The following is a 15057-nucleotide window of genomic DNA, read 5'->3' as shown; positions in this document are numbered from 1 at the left end:
TTTTGATGCCATGCGGCATATTATTCTTCGCCCCCCCCCCCCCCCCCCCCCACTTCAAACGATCATGTTGCACCAAATTACAATACAATTTTTTATTATCCAAAAAAAATTCAATAACTCAAAAAGAGCTACAAAATTTTTTAATTCATTTCTTTGTCCTCTCTCTCAAATCCTAAACCTCTTTCTATCTCTCTGACCATTGTTTTCTCTCTTTACAACTCACTAGCGTCCTAACAAACTCAAAAGTTCTAACCATGATTTGGCTCTTTGAATCACCGGTATGTAATGGAAATGGTGGGAGCTAGCAAAGGAATGGAAAAGTTTGGTACGATAAAAAATGAATCAAGTGGAATGGTTGACTTAAAGAATGATGTAACCCAGATGATGGAAGCAGATTCTGGTACAGAAGAGCTATAGGTGGCAGGTTCTAGAATCAAGGAAAACGACAAGGAGGTTGGCGAGATCGTTAGCACGAGAATGAGTTATGGTCACGAGGCAGACCGTTCCTACCATATGCAACAACTGTCAGCATACTTATTACTAAATAATTGTAATCAATATTTGATGATGATTATGTCATTGTAATTAGTAGCTCATGATTGCCGTGTATGCCTATATACGAATCCACTGCAAGGTGATGAAGAGTCAAGCTTACATCAAAAAATTGCTCGAACCATTGCTGCAAAAAGGACTTCCATTTTCAAACTCTGACTCTGGAGGAGTGGAAAATGCATCCAGTAGCCAACAATCGCCAATGACTCAATCTAAATTAGACAAAAAATCTGTGGAAGTTACAGTTATTGATGATATTGGGAAGTTATAAAAATGATGAGCTGCTTTTCATATTTACAATTGTCATAATTCTTTCTTAAACAAAATTTTTATTTACTTTACATTAAATGATATTAATTTACGTTTGTTTTCACTTGTTTACATTATCAATTATTTTTTAATTTCTAGTTATTTGTTTTAGATGTTTATAAACAATAATTAATTAAAGTTTTTATGTTACCAATACAATTATTTATGTTTCAATAATATATTTTATGATTGTTCTTAATTTTCATAATGTTTAAAATTATCATAACTTTTTTTAATGTATTATAACAATTCATACCAATTTTATGCCAAATTATACTAATTTATGTTTCTTCTCACTTGTTTATGTTACTAATTTGTTTCTTAATTTTTAGCTTTTTTTTATATATATTTACAAAAAATAAATGATTAAAATTTTTTGATGGTAACTTAATTATTTACATTATAATAATTTTTTTTATAATTGTTCTTACCATTAATTTTGTTTAGAATTGTCATTGCTTTGTCTTAGTATGTTACGATACTTTTTACTTATGTTATGTCAAATTATATTAATTTTACATTTTTTCACTTTTTTATGTTATCTATTTATTTTTTAATTTTTAGTTATTTTCCTTATATATTAAAAAAGTAATAATTAGTTAAAATTTTAAATTGCCAACATAATTATTTATATTACAATAATATATTCTTATGGTTGTTTTTATCTTTCATTATGTTTAAAATTGTCATAATTCTTTTTGTGTGTTATGACAATTCTTACCCATTTTACACCAAAAAATACTAATTTTATGTTTTTTCTCACTTATTTACATTATTAATTTATTTTTTAATTTTTAGTTATTTTCTTTATATATATACAAAAACAATAATTAATTAAAATTTTACATTACTATGATAATTATTTATATTATAACAATATATGTTTATGATTATTTTTACTTTTCATTATGTTTAGAATTATCATAGCTCTTGTTTAGTGCTTTACGACACTTCTTACCCATTTTACATCAAATGATACTAATTTTACGTTTTCTCACTTATTTACAAAATCAATTTGTTTTTGGTTTTTAATTTTTAACTAGTTTTCTTTTATATTTACAAAAACAATAATTAATTAAAATTTTACAATGTCAACATAATTATTTATTTTATAATAATATCTGCTTACGGTTATTTTTTCATTACATTTAGAATGGTCATAATTCTTTCTTAATGTGTTACGATACTTCTTATTTATTTTACGCAAAATGATACTAATTTTACATTTGTTCTCACTTGTGTATTTTATAATTTATTTTTAAATTTTTAGCTATTTTCTTTAAATATTTACAAAACAATAATTAATTAAAATCTTACGTTGCCAATATAATTATTTATGTTACAATAGTAGATTATTATGGCTATTCTTACTTTTCATTATATTTAGAATTATCATAACACTTTTTAATATATTATGGCAATTCATACCCATTTGTTGTTAAATGATACTAATTTTATGTTTTTTCTCACTTGTTTATGTTACCAATATGGTTTTAAATTTTTAGATACTTTTCTTATATGTTTAAAAAAATGAATAATTAAAATTTTATATTGACAACTTAATTATTTACGTTATAATAATTTGCTTTTATGATTATTCGTATCTTTAATTACATTTAGAATTATAATAGCTATTTCTTAGTGCATTATGACACTTTTTTTTGTTTTATACCAAATGATACACATTTTACATTGTCTTTTTTTTTTTTTTCAATTTTTAGCTATTTTTTTATATATTTAAAAAATAATAATTAGTTAAAATTTTATATTGCCAACATAATTATTTACATAAAAATTATATATTCTTATAGTTACTTTATCTTTCATTATGTTTAGAATTATCATAACTCTTTTTTAATGTATTACAAGACTTTTTACTTATTTTACACTAAATGTCACTAATTTTACGTTTCTTTTTGTTTATGTTATCAATTTATTTTTTAATCTATGGCTATTTTCTATATATATATATATATATATATATATATATACACACACACACAAAAACAATAGTTAATTAAAATTTTATATTACCATCATAATTATTTACGTTATAATAATATATTTTAGTATTGTTATAATTCTTTCTTAATGTGTTATGACACTTCTTATCTATTTTATGTCAAATGATATGGATGTTACGTTTTTTCTCACTTATTCATGTTATCTTTTTTTTTATTAGATATATTTTTTATATATTTATAAGAATAATAATCAATTAAAATTTTACATTATATTTACATTTTAATAATAGTTTTTTATGATTATTTTTATCTTTTATTAAGTTTAGAATTATTATAATTATTTCTTAGATATTATGATACTTCTAACATATTTTATATAAAACGATACAAATTTCACAATTTCTCTCACAAACTTATGTTAATAAATTTTTTATTAAAATTTTTTAAATATCATTTCTCTTACGTTAACTTTTATCCTTGAATGTATTTTTAACTATTTTTTATATATTTATAAGAAAAATAATTAATTTAAATTTTACATTGTTAACTTAATTATTTACATTAAAATAATTCTTCTAATGCTTATTTTTATATTTAATTATGTTTAAAATTTTTATAACTCATTTTTTAGCATGTCACTTCTATATCATTTCATATAAATTGATTTAAATTTTATTATTTCTCTCATTTGATTATGTTAATAATTTTTTTTATTTAAAACATAAATTCTTTTAAGTTAATTTTTTTCTTTGAAAAAATTTTTATATTAATATTTTTTATTTTTTTAGAATTATTTTTTAGAATATTTTTTAGCTATTTTCAGAGATAACAATTACATTAAAAAATTTTTTAAAAGGAATATTTTTAATTATTATTTTTTTATTTTTAAGTAATTTCATAAACATATAATAAAGTGAAAAATAAAAAACTATTATATAAAGTAAAATTTATGTAAATTATGTATAGAATTTTATAAATTTTATTTTACAATCTCATTATTTGATAAAAAAATTTTACCCTTCTCTACTTAAAATTTAATCAATAATTAATATTTAATTATATAAATCTAATACTTATTATTTTCTAATCTTATTATAAGACCACAAAACTTTCTATAGAAGTCCCCGTAAATATCCCTAACGTACAAAACCCGGTCGCTAAACCCGGTTACTAATTATGCTGCTTTGCTGTCCAACATGTCAACGGTTGAAATTGACTTGATGGCCAGTGTTCAAAGAAGCATGTGACAGCTCACCTACTGTAGATTATTTATTCCTTTTTGCCTACTGAATTTGACAAACTGACTCCTGTGCTTCACAACAACCTGACTTACTATTTTTGCCAACGCAAACTACCCATTGAAAGAAAGAAATTCCAGTACACGATGACAAAGACGGTTTTTACAAACGAAAAGAGATCAGTTAGAAACTTAGAACTAAAATTGCGTCTGTTAGGGTTTAAGGGACAATCAAATTCTTTGTTGTTTTAATGGTGAAACGTGGTACAGTGTCATCTCTTTGAAGAAAAGACAGGATTCGGGTAGCACAGCAGAGGTGGATCCCAGAAATGGAGAGTGAGTCGAGTTCTGGTGTGAGGACGGCTTTGCTGATGAACAGTGAGAGCGAGAGAGGTGGGCGGTTAAGCAGGCGTAACTCGGTGAAGTCACTGAAGAATGAGTTCGTGTCGCGGTTGCCTGACAAGGTTCGCTCTTGTCTGGAACCTGGGTCCCCTTTTCTCATTGATGTCTCCAAATCCAAAGGCTTAACTCAAGGTCTCTCTCTCTCTCTCTCTTTTTCTCTCTATGTGGGAAGAACTGGAAAATGCCTCTTCTTTCTGCCTTTTAGTTTTCATGTTTGGTTTCTAAGAAAATGTTGGTGGACGAAAGAAATTTCTAGCTCGAAAACTTTATTGCAATTGGACTTTTATTATAACATTCAACTGTTCTTTTTTTCATAGGTGAAAAAGAATACTATGAAACACAATTTCAGACCATGAAATCCTTTGAAGAAGTTGATGCTTTGGATGCATCCTCTGAGAGCATTGATGGCGAAGATGATGAAGACGAAGAGCTGGCCCAACATGAAAGAGCCATGCAGATTTCTAATTATGCAAATATTGTGTTGCTGGCATTTAAGGTAACTTTTCTTTTTTATGAAGAATTTTAACATGTTTCAAGATCAAACACATCTAGTTGAAGAATTTGGCTTCAACTATATAGTTGTGAATGTCACTCATTCCTTGTGCTTCAGCTGTGAAAATAACAATTAGTGTATTGCAGATCTATGTTACAATAAAGAGTGGATCCATAGCCGTTGCAGCATCAACATTAGATTCTTTACTTGATCTCATGGCTGGCGGCATACTTTGGTTCACTCACTTGTCAATGAAAAACATAAACATCTATAAGTATCCAATCGGAAAATTAAGGATACAGCCAGTGGGCATAATCATCTTTGCTGCAGTGATGGCTACACTAGGTATGTCCCCTGGTTGTTGCTAGCTTAATTTTGTCAAAGTTGTCTATGCCTTTACACTGTCCATAGTCTCCCTTGATTTTTCCTTTGCACTATGACTATTTTTTTCCCAACTTTTGAGCTCCTTCGTCATATGATCTGGTAGCATACATCTTATTTCAGGCTGAATTTCATGTTATATTTTTCTTATTCTAACCATGATTATCCTCCCATTACTAGTCCAGAACACATAAAAGTTTCTCAAAACTTTTGGAAGTTTTGCAACTTGGTCATACTCTACATATGCCTAAATATCCAGAAAATGCGTGCTTGTGTCTATACATGTTTTTATTACCACTTTTACCTCTGTTTTCGTGTATTTTTCTTACCATTGCCTATTATTTCAAAAGGAAAGATAAAGGTGGCAAACTCCTCTTCTCCTTTCTGTTTAATGTTGTATTAAAGCATGCATATTATAAAACACATCATGAAGATAAATGTAACTTACGTTCCTTCCAAATTTGTTTCTATTTTAGCTGGGTGTCCTTTCAATATTAAAGGATCAGTAATTAGGTATGCAAACACCATTATTCTATTCATTATCTTAATTAGCGCTTAGGCTTAATTGGCATCATTAGATCTCAATCAGAAATTCATCTAGCTAAGGATGATACGTGCCATATCACATTGCCTCTTTTCATGAAGTCCTAAGGGTTGCCCTGTTTTAGTACTTTATCTACTTGAAATTTAGTGAATAACTGCACAAATCTCATTTTAAGGAGGCCTTCTTGCTCAGATGAACTATTGGGGCTGTCCAATCTGGATTCTCTGCAAAGCAATAATTGGAACATTTGCTTCAAGTTCATTTCTCTCATGGTCATTTATCTTTTTGTTGTTATTTTCACTTTTGAAGGGAATTATGATTACTATCTACTCAGTTAGGAACTATGAGAAAAACAACATTAATAGTTTTTAAATAATGAAAAGTAACTAATTTGGTCAAGAAGAAGATGCATTTTCAACTTGACCTCTTCAATATTCCTTTGCACGATACTTAAATGATCTGGACTGGAATCTGCCTTAGTTTTGGACTGGGGTTGCTAGGTACATTCTATTATGGAACCATGAATAAAACTGAAAGGAAAATGAAAGCATCAGAATACATACATACATACATACATACATACATACATATATATATATATATATATCATATGGTCTACAATGCACACATGTTTGCAAGGGGCATTACATCCCATAAAAGTAAATAATCAAAGAGGTTCACTTTTTCAGATAGAAACAAAATTGTGGATCCTCCATATGTGGTGTGCATCCTTTTATATCAATGAATTTTCTGTAATCTCACATATTCTTACAGGCTTTCAAGTGTTGGTCCAGGCTATAGAGCAGCTAATAGAAGATAAACCTTCAGAAAAAATGTCCTCAGATCAATTAGTGTGGTTGTTCACCATCATGCTGTCTGCTACTGTGGTAAAACTTGGCCTCTGGATTTACTGCAAAAACTCATCAAACAAGATAGTCCGGGCTTATGCAAAGGTTTCTGCTCTATTTTTTTTTTCTTTGAGGATTTCTTTATTGTTACTTTGCTTGTGCTTGGCAATTTCATAACACTTCAAATGCCGATTCCTAGGATCACTACTTCGATGTGGTAACAAATGTAGTAGGACTACTTGCAGCTGTTCTTGCTGATAAACTTTACTGGTGGATTGATCCTGCTGGTGCTATTGCCCTTGCAATTTACACTATATCAAATTGGTCAGGAACGGTTATCGAAAATGCAGGTAAGCTTTTTATAACAGGATTTCTCATATATGATCATTTGAGTTAAGATTTTGAGAAAGCAGGAGAAAATGAAGAATGGCAAACTATTTCTTTACCTTAATAGCAACTCATCTGATGGTTCTTGAGGAGCCAACCAAAGATTTCTCATTGTGGTCATTATTGAACTATTAAGGTTTGATAGATTCTGATAATTTTGACAATACATACTCTAGAAAAGAGGTTGAATAGATTCTGGTTTTTTTATTTTGGTAGAAAACTTTTCCATGCTCATAGACTAGAAATATGACCTGTCCGTGAATGAGAGGGATGGCAGATAGGAGAATCAAACTACCGAAATATGCTCTCACTTCCCCAGTTATTAATTGAGTCATTGAATTGGAAACTGCCAGTTTCTCAATCTAATGATGAGAGCTAACAAATGAAATCAGTAATGCATTCCATTCTGTGCCTATTGCGAGGATGCATTTATGGGCATGGGATCAAGGCTGAGGAACAAACTTTAAAAAAATTAAATGAAATGATCCTGTCAGTGTGCTATCATGTTACATTAAGGTTGTAAGTATAATGCATACAACTTACTGAATATGAGGTCGCTTGATGCAGTTTCTCTAGTGGGACAATCAGCTCCTCCTGAGTTTCTACAAAAATTAACATATCTTGTCATCAGACACCCTCAAGTCAAGCATATTGACACAGTCCGAGCTTACACATTCGGTGTTCTTTATTTTGTAGAGGTCAGTTTTATGCAATTCAGCCTTTTATGATGGTAAAAAGATGAAGCAGTCTGGAACATAACTTGTTGGTCATACTGAATTCTGAAAGTTATTTTCTTGACTTATAGCCTCAAAGCTGTCTGTCTCTTGCCCAAAGTAGAAATTGAGCCCCTGGAGCACAACTGCACTTTAGTGCATTGGAATGTGATGATTTCAGACTTTATGTTTAAGAAATTTTCCATCAAATAGGAATTCTTACTTACAAAATCATGTGATGAATAAATCTCAAACCAGAAGACAAGTACTAAAGAAAAAATTTAACTGATCTGCCAACGCGGGTTTTTTTTTTTTTAATATTTTTCCCGTTGTCTTGTCAAACAATATGCAGATATGCTGTATGATATCGCCTTCACAGTACAAACTGCTTTAAAAACCTTGTCATCTTTATACAGGTGGACATTGAACTCCCTGAAGATTTGCCTTTGAAAGAAGCACACACCATTGGAGAGACCTTGCAGATAAGGATTGAGAAACTTGCAGAAGTTGAACGGGCATTTGTTCATCTTGACTTTGAATGTGAACACAAACCAGAGCACTCTGTTGTCAGCCGGCTACCCAGAAGTTAGCCTTGATTGATTGGTACCTTATGCCATTGTAAATACAGAAAATCTGTCCTTCAGATGTTTGTGGTTTCTTCCTCCAGGATTATCATGTATTGGCAGTAAGGTTAGGAAACAAACTAGTGGTCAGGAATACATTATATGAATGTTTTTAAAGTGATGAAACTTGGCCTTTCATTTTTCTTATGATTCTTCTGTCAAAGATTAACAAATTTTGGCTTTAATTCTGTTGCATTTTGGTACAGGGTAGACACCGTAGTTCAACCAAATGAAAATTAAGCAATGATAAGCTTTCTAGGCTTAGTTCCACTAAATTTATGGTTGTTGAATGTGGGAAAATAACTCTTAAATGGAATACTTTAACCTCCAATAATGGTAGTTTAAGATCAAATTTGGCATTATATTAATCTTATATTATTTCATGGTTGTTAATGGTGTAGGTTTTGAAAGGCAATAATATTATAAATGACTTTTGAGTTATAATAAAGTATTCAATTGATATTTAAACTTTAAAAATTTTTAATATAATACACGGATTATGATTATATTTATTAACATGATACTAAAAAATTTGTTTTTTTATTATGTATTATCATTTGAAATTAATTACGTTAAAAATATATATCATATTCGTAAATAGATTCATAATTTAAGTATCATATTAAAATTTTTTAAATTCAAATATTACATTAAATATTTTATTATAAATATTACATTAAATTCATAATATTCATAATAGCTCAAAAGCCAATCTTAATATTAATCCTTTTGAAATTAACCCTTTCGAAAGATTGACAGACATTGGGGAAGAAAACAGAGCACACTCTGATGACAAAAAAAAAAAAATTGGTGTTTGCTTCGTCAATTAAATGAAAAAAAAAAAAAAAAAAAAAAAGCTTGATCATGATAATTTTTGTTTTTTTTTTTTTTTGCTCAAAAACAGTTTTGGATAGAATTAATTGCGACAAGTCAAAGGTTAGAACCACAGAGGCCAAAGTAGAAGAGAAAGAGACGTTGGATGCTAAAACTTAGCTTGGTTTGGCTGATATTTGACTCCCAAAACCTTTCTCCATCTTCAATCCCAAACGGCATTTGGGATACATTCAATTCCAAAGTTGCACTAAAATGTGCTCAGAATAAGTCTACAAATGCTTTCCACTTGTCAAGAACAACTTCAAAAATGTTATACACTTGAGCATATTGCTTGATCATGCTTAGCAACCTAACTAGTTGAACTTAATAATTACATTTACGGTTTCAAATTAAACATCAATCACCTTTCAAATGCAACAAAGATGTCCAAAAAAATTCTAACAAAGTACTCAGTGATCCTCTCCATATTGAACAAAAAGAGAATAAATTGTAGTTGTTGACAATCAAAATTTTATACGCTTTTATAGCTATTCTCCAGAGTAAAAATTTCTCAATCGTGTCGTGGTGCTTGGATTAACAATCACTGTATATACTGTCTCTGGCTTTCATTCATCTTGTCAACAAAAAATTGCATCAAAGTTCCCAACTGCCAGATAAAGATCAAAATAAAAGAAACCATCTGTCTAAATTGTACAGTAAAAACAAAACCACATTCTATTAATTTTGCTTTGGAAATATTTTTGCAGTTTTGCTGAAGTAACCTATTATTGCTCTAAACTAAATTATCATGATGCCAACATCAACAACAGCTACGGCCAAGGGCATGACGGGTCTACTTACAAAGTAAAAGGACTAAATTAAGAACTTGGCAAAAGTCGACCATTGTACATCTTGTCAAGTAATTTCCTTGCATCAGGCCCCCTTAGAAGACCTTTATTATTTGGTAAATCAGTACCCAGACAAACCCAACAGATCAGTTTCCCACGACCTAGTCACAGCAGCAGCTAGTGATCACCTGTCAAAAAACATTGCGTGTTTACACTTTGGAAAAGAAAATAACTAAATAGAAGAAACCTTTGTAACAGTTTAGAATCTAAAGTTACACATTCAATATATGACTAAACATAAAACAAGACATTAATTCTTTACTATGCAACCACATGTATACTCTAAATAGAATTGCCCAATTACTAATCAACATTTAGCCACTACATGCAGTGTTTGGAACCAATGTTTCTACTGTAACAGTAAATAGATCAGGGAAGGTGAGCATTCAGCTCAAACATTGTCAAGTATCATAAGAAATGCAATTCCATCTATATTCTGAGTTATTGACATGACCTCTTATTTATAATTTACCATCGTCTTGAAAGCAAAAAAATAATGATACAATCTACAAGAAGTTTAAAAATATCCCAAGGCAATCAACCATAATTTGGAATAATCTTCAGAATAGTGCATGCTCAGGGAAAGTGAAATAGCAATTCAAAACAAGAAAAACTATGTAGGATTTATTTGGTTGATATAGCAACTAAAGAATACTAGTAACTGAAGGGTATAACAGTTTGGACATTCTGTAAATTCATATACATCCTTAGCATGTTTCCTGTTTAGAGCTTTCCATTTTCCTGTACCACCACACATATCGCCTAAATAAAGAGCAAATTAACATCTCCCAAATCAAAATTAGGATCAACAATCACACAAGATTCTTAACGGTTAACTTCACAAGTGCTTTGTTCTTTCTTTGGAACATGGATAGAAAGAAAAAGTTATCATGTCAAAGAACAGAAGACACAGTTCAATGTCATGAATAATTACAAGAAGGTTTTGGGCTCTTTAAGCACTAATATTGAGCCAAAATCTTCATATTCAACAAGCACTTTCCTAAAATGTCCAAAGAATTTGAGAAAAAAAAAAAAAATGGGCCCATAGCTGCCAGCCATGTAGTAAAGACAATACATGAAAAAACCACAACTTCTTCCTGTGGGACAATGAACAAAATAAACCAGTCTAACAAATTTGTTAGGAGTCTATTATCTATTGCATACAAATCAATAATCGGTGCCAGGACTCTTGCATTAGTTAAGAGTTATCCTTCGGTTGTATGAGGCAAGCAGTCAGTAAAACATAATCTAGAGTTTATAAATTTTTTTTCCTTTTGAAAGGATAGTGATAACCTCAAAAAAGATTATAAGATGCATGCATGTGTGGTTCACTTGATTACAACATCCATCAAAGTAATGAAAATAAGCGTGAAAAAAAATTGCATAAAGCGACACTCACAAAGTACAGCACCACTCCCCCCACAATTCTAGCATGCAGCCCTTTTGTTCCCGTCCATACCCATTGCATATGCTACAGAAACAGAGGTGCCATAACTGTTGATCAAAGCTAGACTTGAACATAAACACGTAAGACACAAATGCCGTTATGTTGATACATGGGCTCCCTGCAGCAAAAAATGGAACCTAAAATTAAGACTATAAAGTTCTTTGGAAATAATGAAGTTTTAACACAATCAAGTACTAATCTGCAGTACAAAAAGGCTTTAGGACTCTTTGGGTTTTTTGACATAAATGAAAGATGCTGCGTTGACTTTAAAGACTAATAACAAATTAGATGTTGGAAGAGAACAAGTGAAACCTTCTTCTTAATAGGTTCGAATGAATCATTTGAAACTCCTGGAGCAAAGCTCTCATTTTCCAAACTGGATCTTACCTGAACTCCAACCGACCTTGAGTTCATTTCCATTTAAAGCAAAGAAGGGCAGAGATTAAAATATTTGTTGTATCATTAAAAATATTCAGAAAAACAGAAATACAGGTTTTGACAACAACCCTACCACATCAAATTCAATGCTCATAAAAAAAATCCAATATGAATGGATAAATCCAGCTTATGGATTTCCCTTCAAATAAATTGTTTCACATGATCTCCGAGTTCAATGAAAAATGTCCACATTATGAAATTACTTTTACAATATATCCCAATATCAGTTGCAAAGAATGGAGCCATCTTTCAAATCCACATTAAATCATTGAAATTTCACAAGAAGATTCATGCAAAACCATCATGAAGCAACCTAATTTATTGAAAAATCATTTGTGCCCCAACTTTTAATGGATTCTTTTGAGAAAGATGAATTACATTCAAGATTCAAATGCTCGAGTATCTTACAATACTTAGCAAATTCAAATAAAAGAGGTCCCCAACTATTGCTCTTTCTAAATATTAAAATAAAGGGACAAGGAATCTTTCTGAAATTGACCTAAAATGGAAAGAATTTTACTATCTAAAACTCTGAAGTCTCAGAATGTCTGTAGCGGGAATGTACAATACAAAACAACCAATGAACATAAAATTCCAAGAGAAACTACCATCATTCATCAGACAAATAAGTAGTGAAGAAAACATTGCAAAGGGCAAACTTAAATTCCCATGAAAGGAAATGGCAAGTAATGCAGAGCTCTAAACAACCCATAGCTTCAATCCTTTACTTACTTCATATATATAACTAAGCATATGAAGACAAAGAGAGCACTTACAGTGAGGTAGAGAGGGTTTCCAGGTAACAGAGAGGCGCTGTCGGATTGCAGAAAGAAAAGGAGAAGAGCAAGCCATAACTTATTTAAACTCTTGTCTTTAGTCTTTACTCTTTCTGCCAAATTTAGCAGGTGAAAATCATAAATATACTAATGTAACCGATGGACGAAGATAGATGTCATATCTGCTATTTCAATGTTGGAAGAAAAGATATCATCTCAACCATTGGAGGTGGATATGGGGTAACTGGGGCAGGTGTGAGCCTGTCCAAAATGGCTGAGGGGCAAGGGCCCAAAATACAAGGATGGCCTTACAACGTGATAAGCCCGGTGGATTTAACTGGTTATATAATAAGAAGAGATAACAAATGCGCAGGTTCGGATTTTGAGCTTATTCATTTTGGACCAAAGAAAACTTAGGTCTTTTAGATTTAGATCATTTTAAATTTCACATTAAAATTATTTGAGGTGAGATCATCGCATTCGAGTCATTATAGTTTTAAATTATTGAATTTTAAAGTTGAATCAATAAAATTTTGTTTTATTTCAGATCATTTAAATTTGAATTAATTTGAATTAAATACAAAATGATTCATATATTTTATATTTTTTTGTTATATTGGCATCTAAAAAATTAAAAACTTGGATCTAATACCTTAACTTAATTTTCATTACACACTTTGCTCCAAAGTCAAACTTTATTAAAAAAAATATTGCGTATCTTAAATGATGACCAATTAAGAATTATCGACTGTCATTAAAATTTTATGTTATTAATTAAGTAAAATGAAATGAAAAAAACAGTTTGTGGGATAATTTTTCAGAGTTACAATTTCGAGTTTTATTTTTTTTCTCTCTTCTTCACATTTTTTTCTTCAAATTATTGTTTACCATGATAAAAACCAAGATGCTAGTGCAACATGCAATGCCTTCATTTGTGAAACTTTGTTCGATTTTTAACATCTAATGATTTGACTCGGGGTGTTATTGCCTTTAAGATCAATTGACCTCAACTGATTTTGGAAGCGCTTATCAACAATGACCTGGCTCTATAATTTTAGAGAACAATACAAGGCAAAAGTTTCCTGAATTCCTATTCCTCTTCCCTTTCAGAATGTAGAAGACAAAAGCAAAAAATCGTTTATGTATTTTTCATGATAATGTTTTGCCGTAGCTGAAGGGTCTTTGTACCTTACATCGTCCAAGCAAGGCATGGCAAATGAAAGAGACATGGTTTCTTTTTTTAAAAGGGTTTTTGGACTAAAATTGAGCTTCAACCCAAGATTTTAAAAGGTTAATAACAGTTGCCAATAAAAGAGTGATGAGAGTTGGGGATCTAATCTCTGCCATTTGAAGAAGCAAAGAGTGAAGAAGCAAGATAGTAGAAAGAAATAGAAAAAATAAAACCCCAAATTATAATCCTAAATTATTATCCATGGGTGATTTTTTTAAAAATTTTAATTTTAATTTATTTAAATAATTATGTGAAATTTTTAACGGTTGGTATCTTCTAAGTGGTCATTTAAAGACACGTAATTTTTTGTTAACAAAGTTTAGCTCTTGATATAAATAAAAATGGTTTAGCTTTTGATAAAGTGTGCGACCAAAATCAAGTTTGAGTATTGAATCCAAAATTTTAAATTTTTAAGTATTCATATGCAAAAAATATAAAATATAAGAATCATTTATATATTTAACATTTGAAATTAAAGTTTTAGTTCGACAGATTCAAATAGTTGATTTTATTGATCAAATAGGTAGGAGGGGGTTCAAATGGAGTGTTTGAGTTGGCTTGAACAGTTTTTATTAATAAGTAATAGCCATTGTCTATATTACCATTTGAATTTTTGTGTGAACAATTTAGGATAGTTTTGATATTGCCATGTTGATTGACAATTGCGATAAAAAATTATAATTCATACCAATGGTAAATGTAGATTTTCATTTGCTATCACGATTGAGAATAGATTCAGCTTAATCTAGAATTTTAGTCACAGTCTTTATTTTGTTTTTAAAAAATTTGATTTACATTCAATCATTTTAAACAAGAAGGTTTATAAATTTTACCTAACATGCATTTTTTCTAAAGAAAAAATTCTCTTAAACTTTGTGTTTTTAAAAAATATTCAAGTTTTTTTTTCATCTTTTTTTTTTTTAGCAAATTTTACTATTACTAAGAGAAAGTATAAGAAAGAAAAAGGGATAAAATGGTTTTATAGTCAAAA

The 15057-nt window shown here is 29.9% G+C and overlaps 2 protein-coding genes across 2 annotated transcripts; one reads left to right on the top strand and one right to left on the bottom strand.

The window, feature by feature from the left end:
* Positions 1 to 4227: 4227 nt before the first annotated feature.
* LOC111301817 (metal tolerance protein 4-like) lies at positions 4228 to 8600 on the top strand. Its single transcript, XM_022897799.2, has 7 exons — positions 4228 to 4596; positions 4782 to 4960; positions 5104 to 5302; positions 6657 to 6835; positions 6930 to 7080; positions 7685 to 7815; positions 8247 to 8600. Exons 1-7 carry the CDS (start codon positions 4392 to 4394, stop codon positions 8418 to 8420), a joined length of 1218 nt encoding a protein of 405 aa, XP_022753534.1. The 5' UTR covers positions 4228 to 4391; the 3' UTR covers positions 8421 to 8600.
* Positions 8601 to 9862: 1262 nt separating this feature from the next.
* Positions 9863 to 11538, bottom strand: LOC149514712 (protein PHOTOSYSTEM I ASSEMBLY 2, chloroplastic-like). Its single transcript, XM_089744616.1, has 2 exons — positions 10847 to 11538; positions 9863 to 10278 (listed from the first exon to the last, which is right to left on the bottom strand). Exons 1-2 carry the CDS (start codon positions 10929 to 10931, stop codon positions 10145 to 10147), a joined length of 219 nt encoding a protein of 72 aa, XP_089600742.1. The 5' UTR covers positions 10932 to 11538; the 3' UTR covers positions 9863 to 10144.
* Between the last annotated feature and the right edge of the window lie 3519 nt (positions 11539 to 15057).

Source organism: Durio zibethinus, chromosome 15 (genome assembly GCF_047325235.1).
Source record: "Durio zibethinus cultivar Kanyao isolate XHJ-2024 chromosome 15, ASM4732523v1, whole genome shotgun sequence".
Classification (NCBI taxonomy): domain Eukaryota; kingdom Viridiplantae; phylum Streptophyta; class Magnoliopsida; order Malvales; family Malvaceae; genus Durio; species Durio zibethinus.
Note: the sequence above shows the minus strand (reverse complement) of the source record. Positions and strands in the feature narration are given on the sequence as shown.

Bases quoted from the DNA above. Each gene is read 5' to 3' on its own strand.
- LOC111301817 (XM_022897799.2), top strand. From the start codon at position 4,392: ATGGAGAGTGAGTCGAGTTCTGGTGTGAGGACGGCTTTGCTGATGAAC. The intron at 4,961-5,103 runs GTAACTTTTCTT...AGTGTATTGCAG, and splicing joins TTGTGTTGCTGGCATTTAAG to ATCTATGTTACAATAAAGAG. The intron at 6,836-6,929 runs GTTTCTGCTCTA...GCCGATTCCTAG, and splicing joins TAGTCCGGGCTTATGCAAAG to GATCACTACTTCGATGTGGT.
- LOC149514712 (XM_089744616.1), bottom strand. From the start codon at position 10,931: ATGTGTGGTGGTACAGGAAAATGGAAAGCTCTAAACAGGAAACATGCT. The intron at 10,279-10,846 runs ATACCCTTCAGT...TGCTGCTGTGAC, and splicing joins TACAGAATGTCCAAACTGTT to TAGGTCGTGGGAAACTGATC.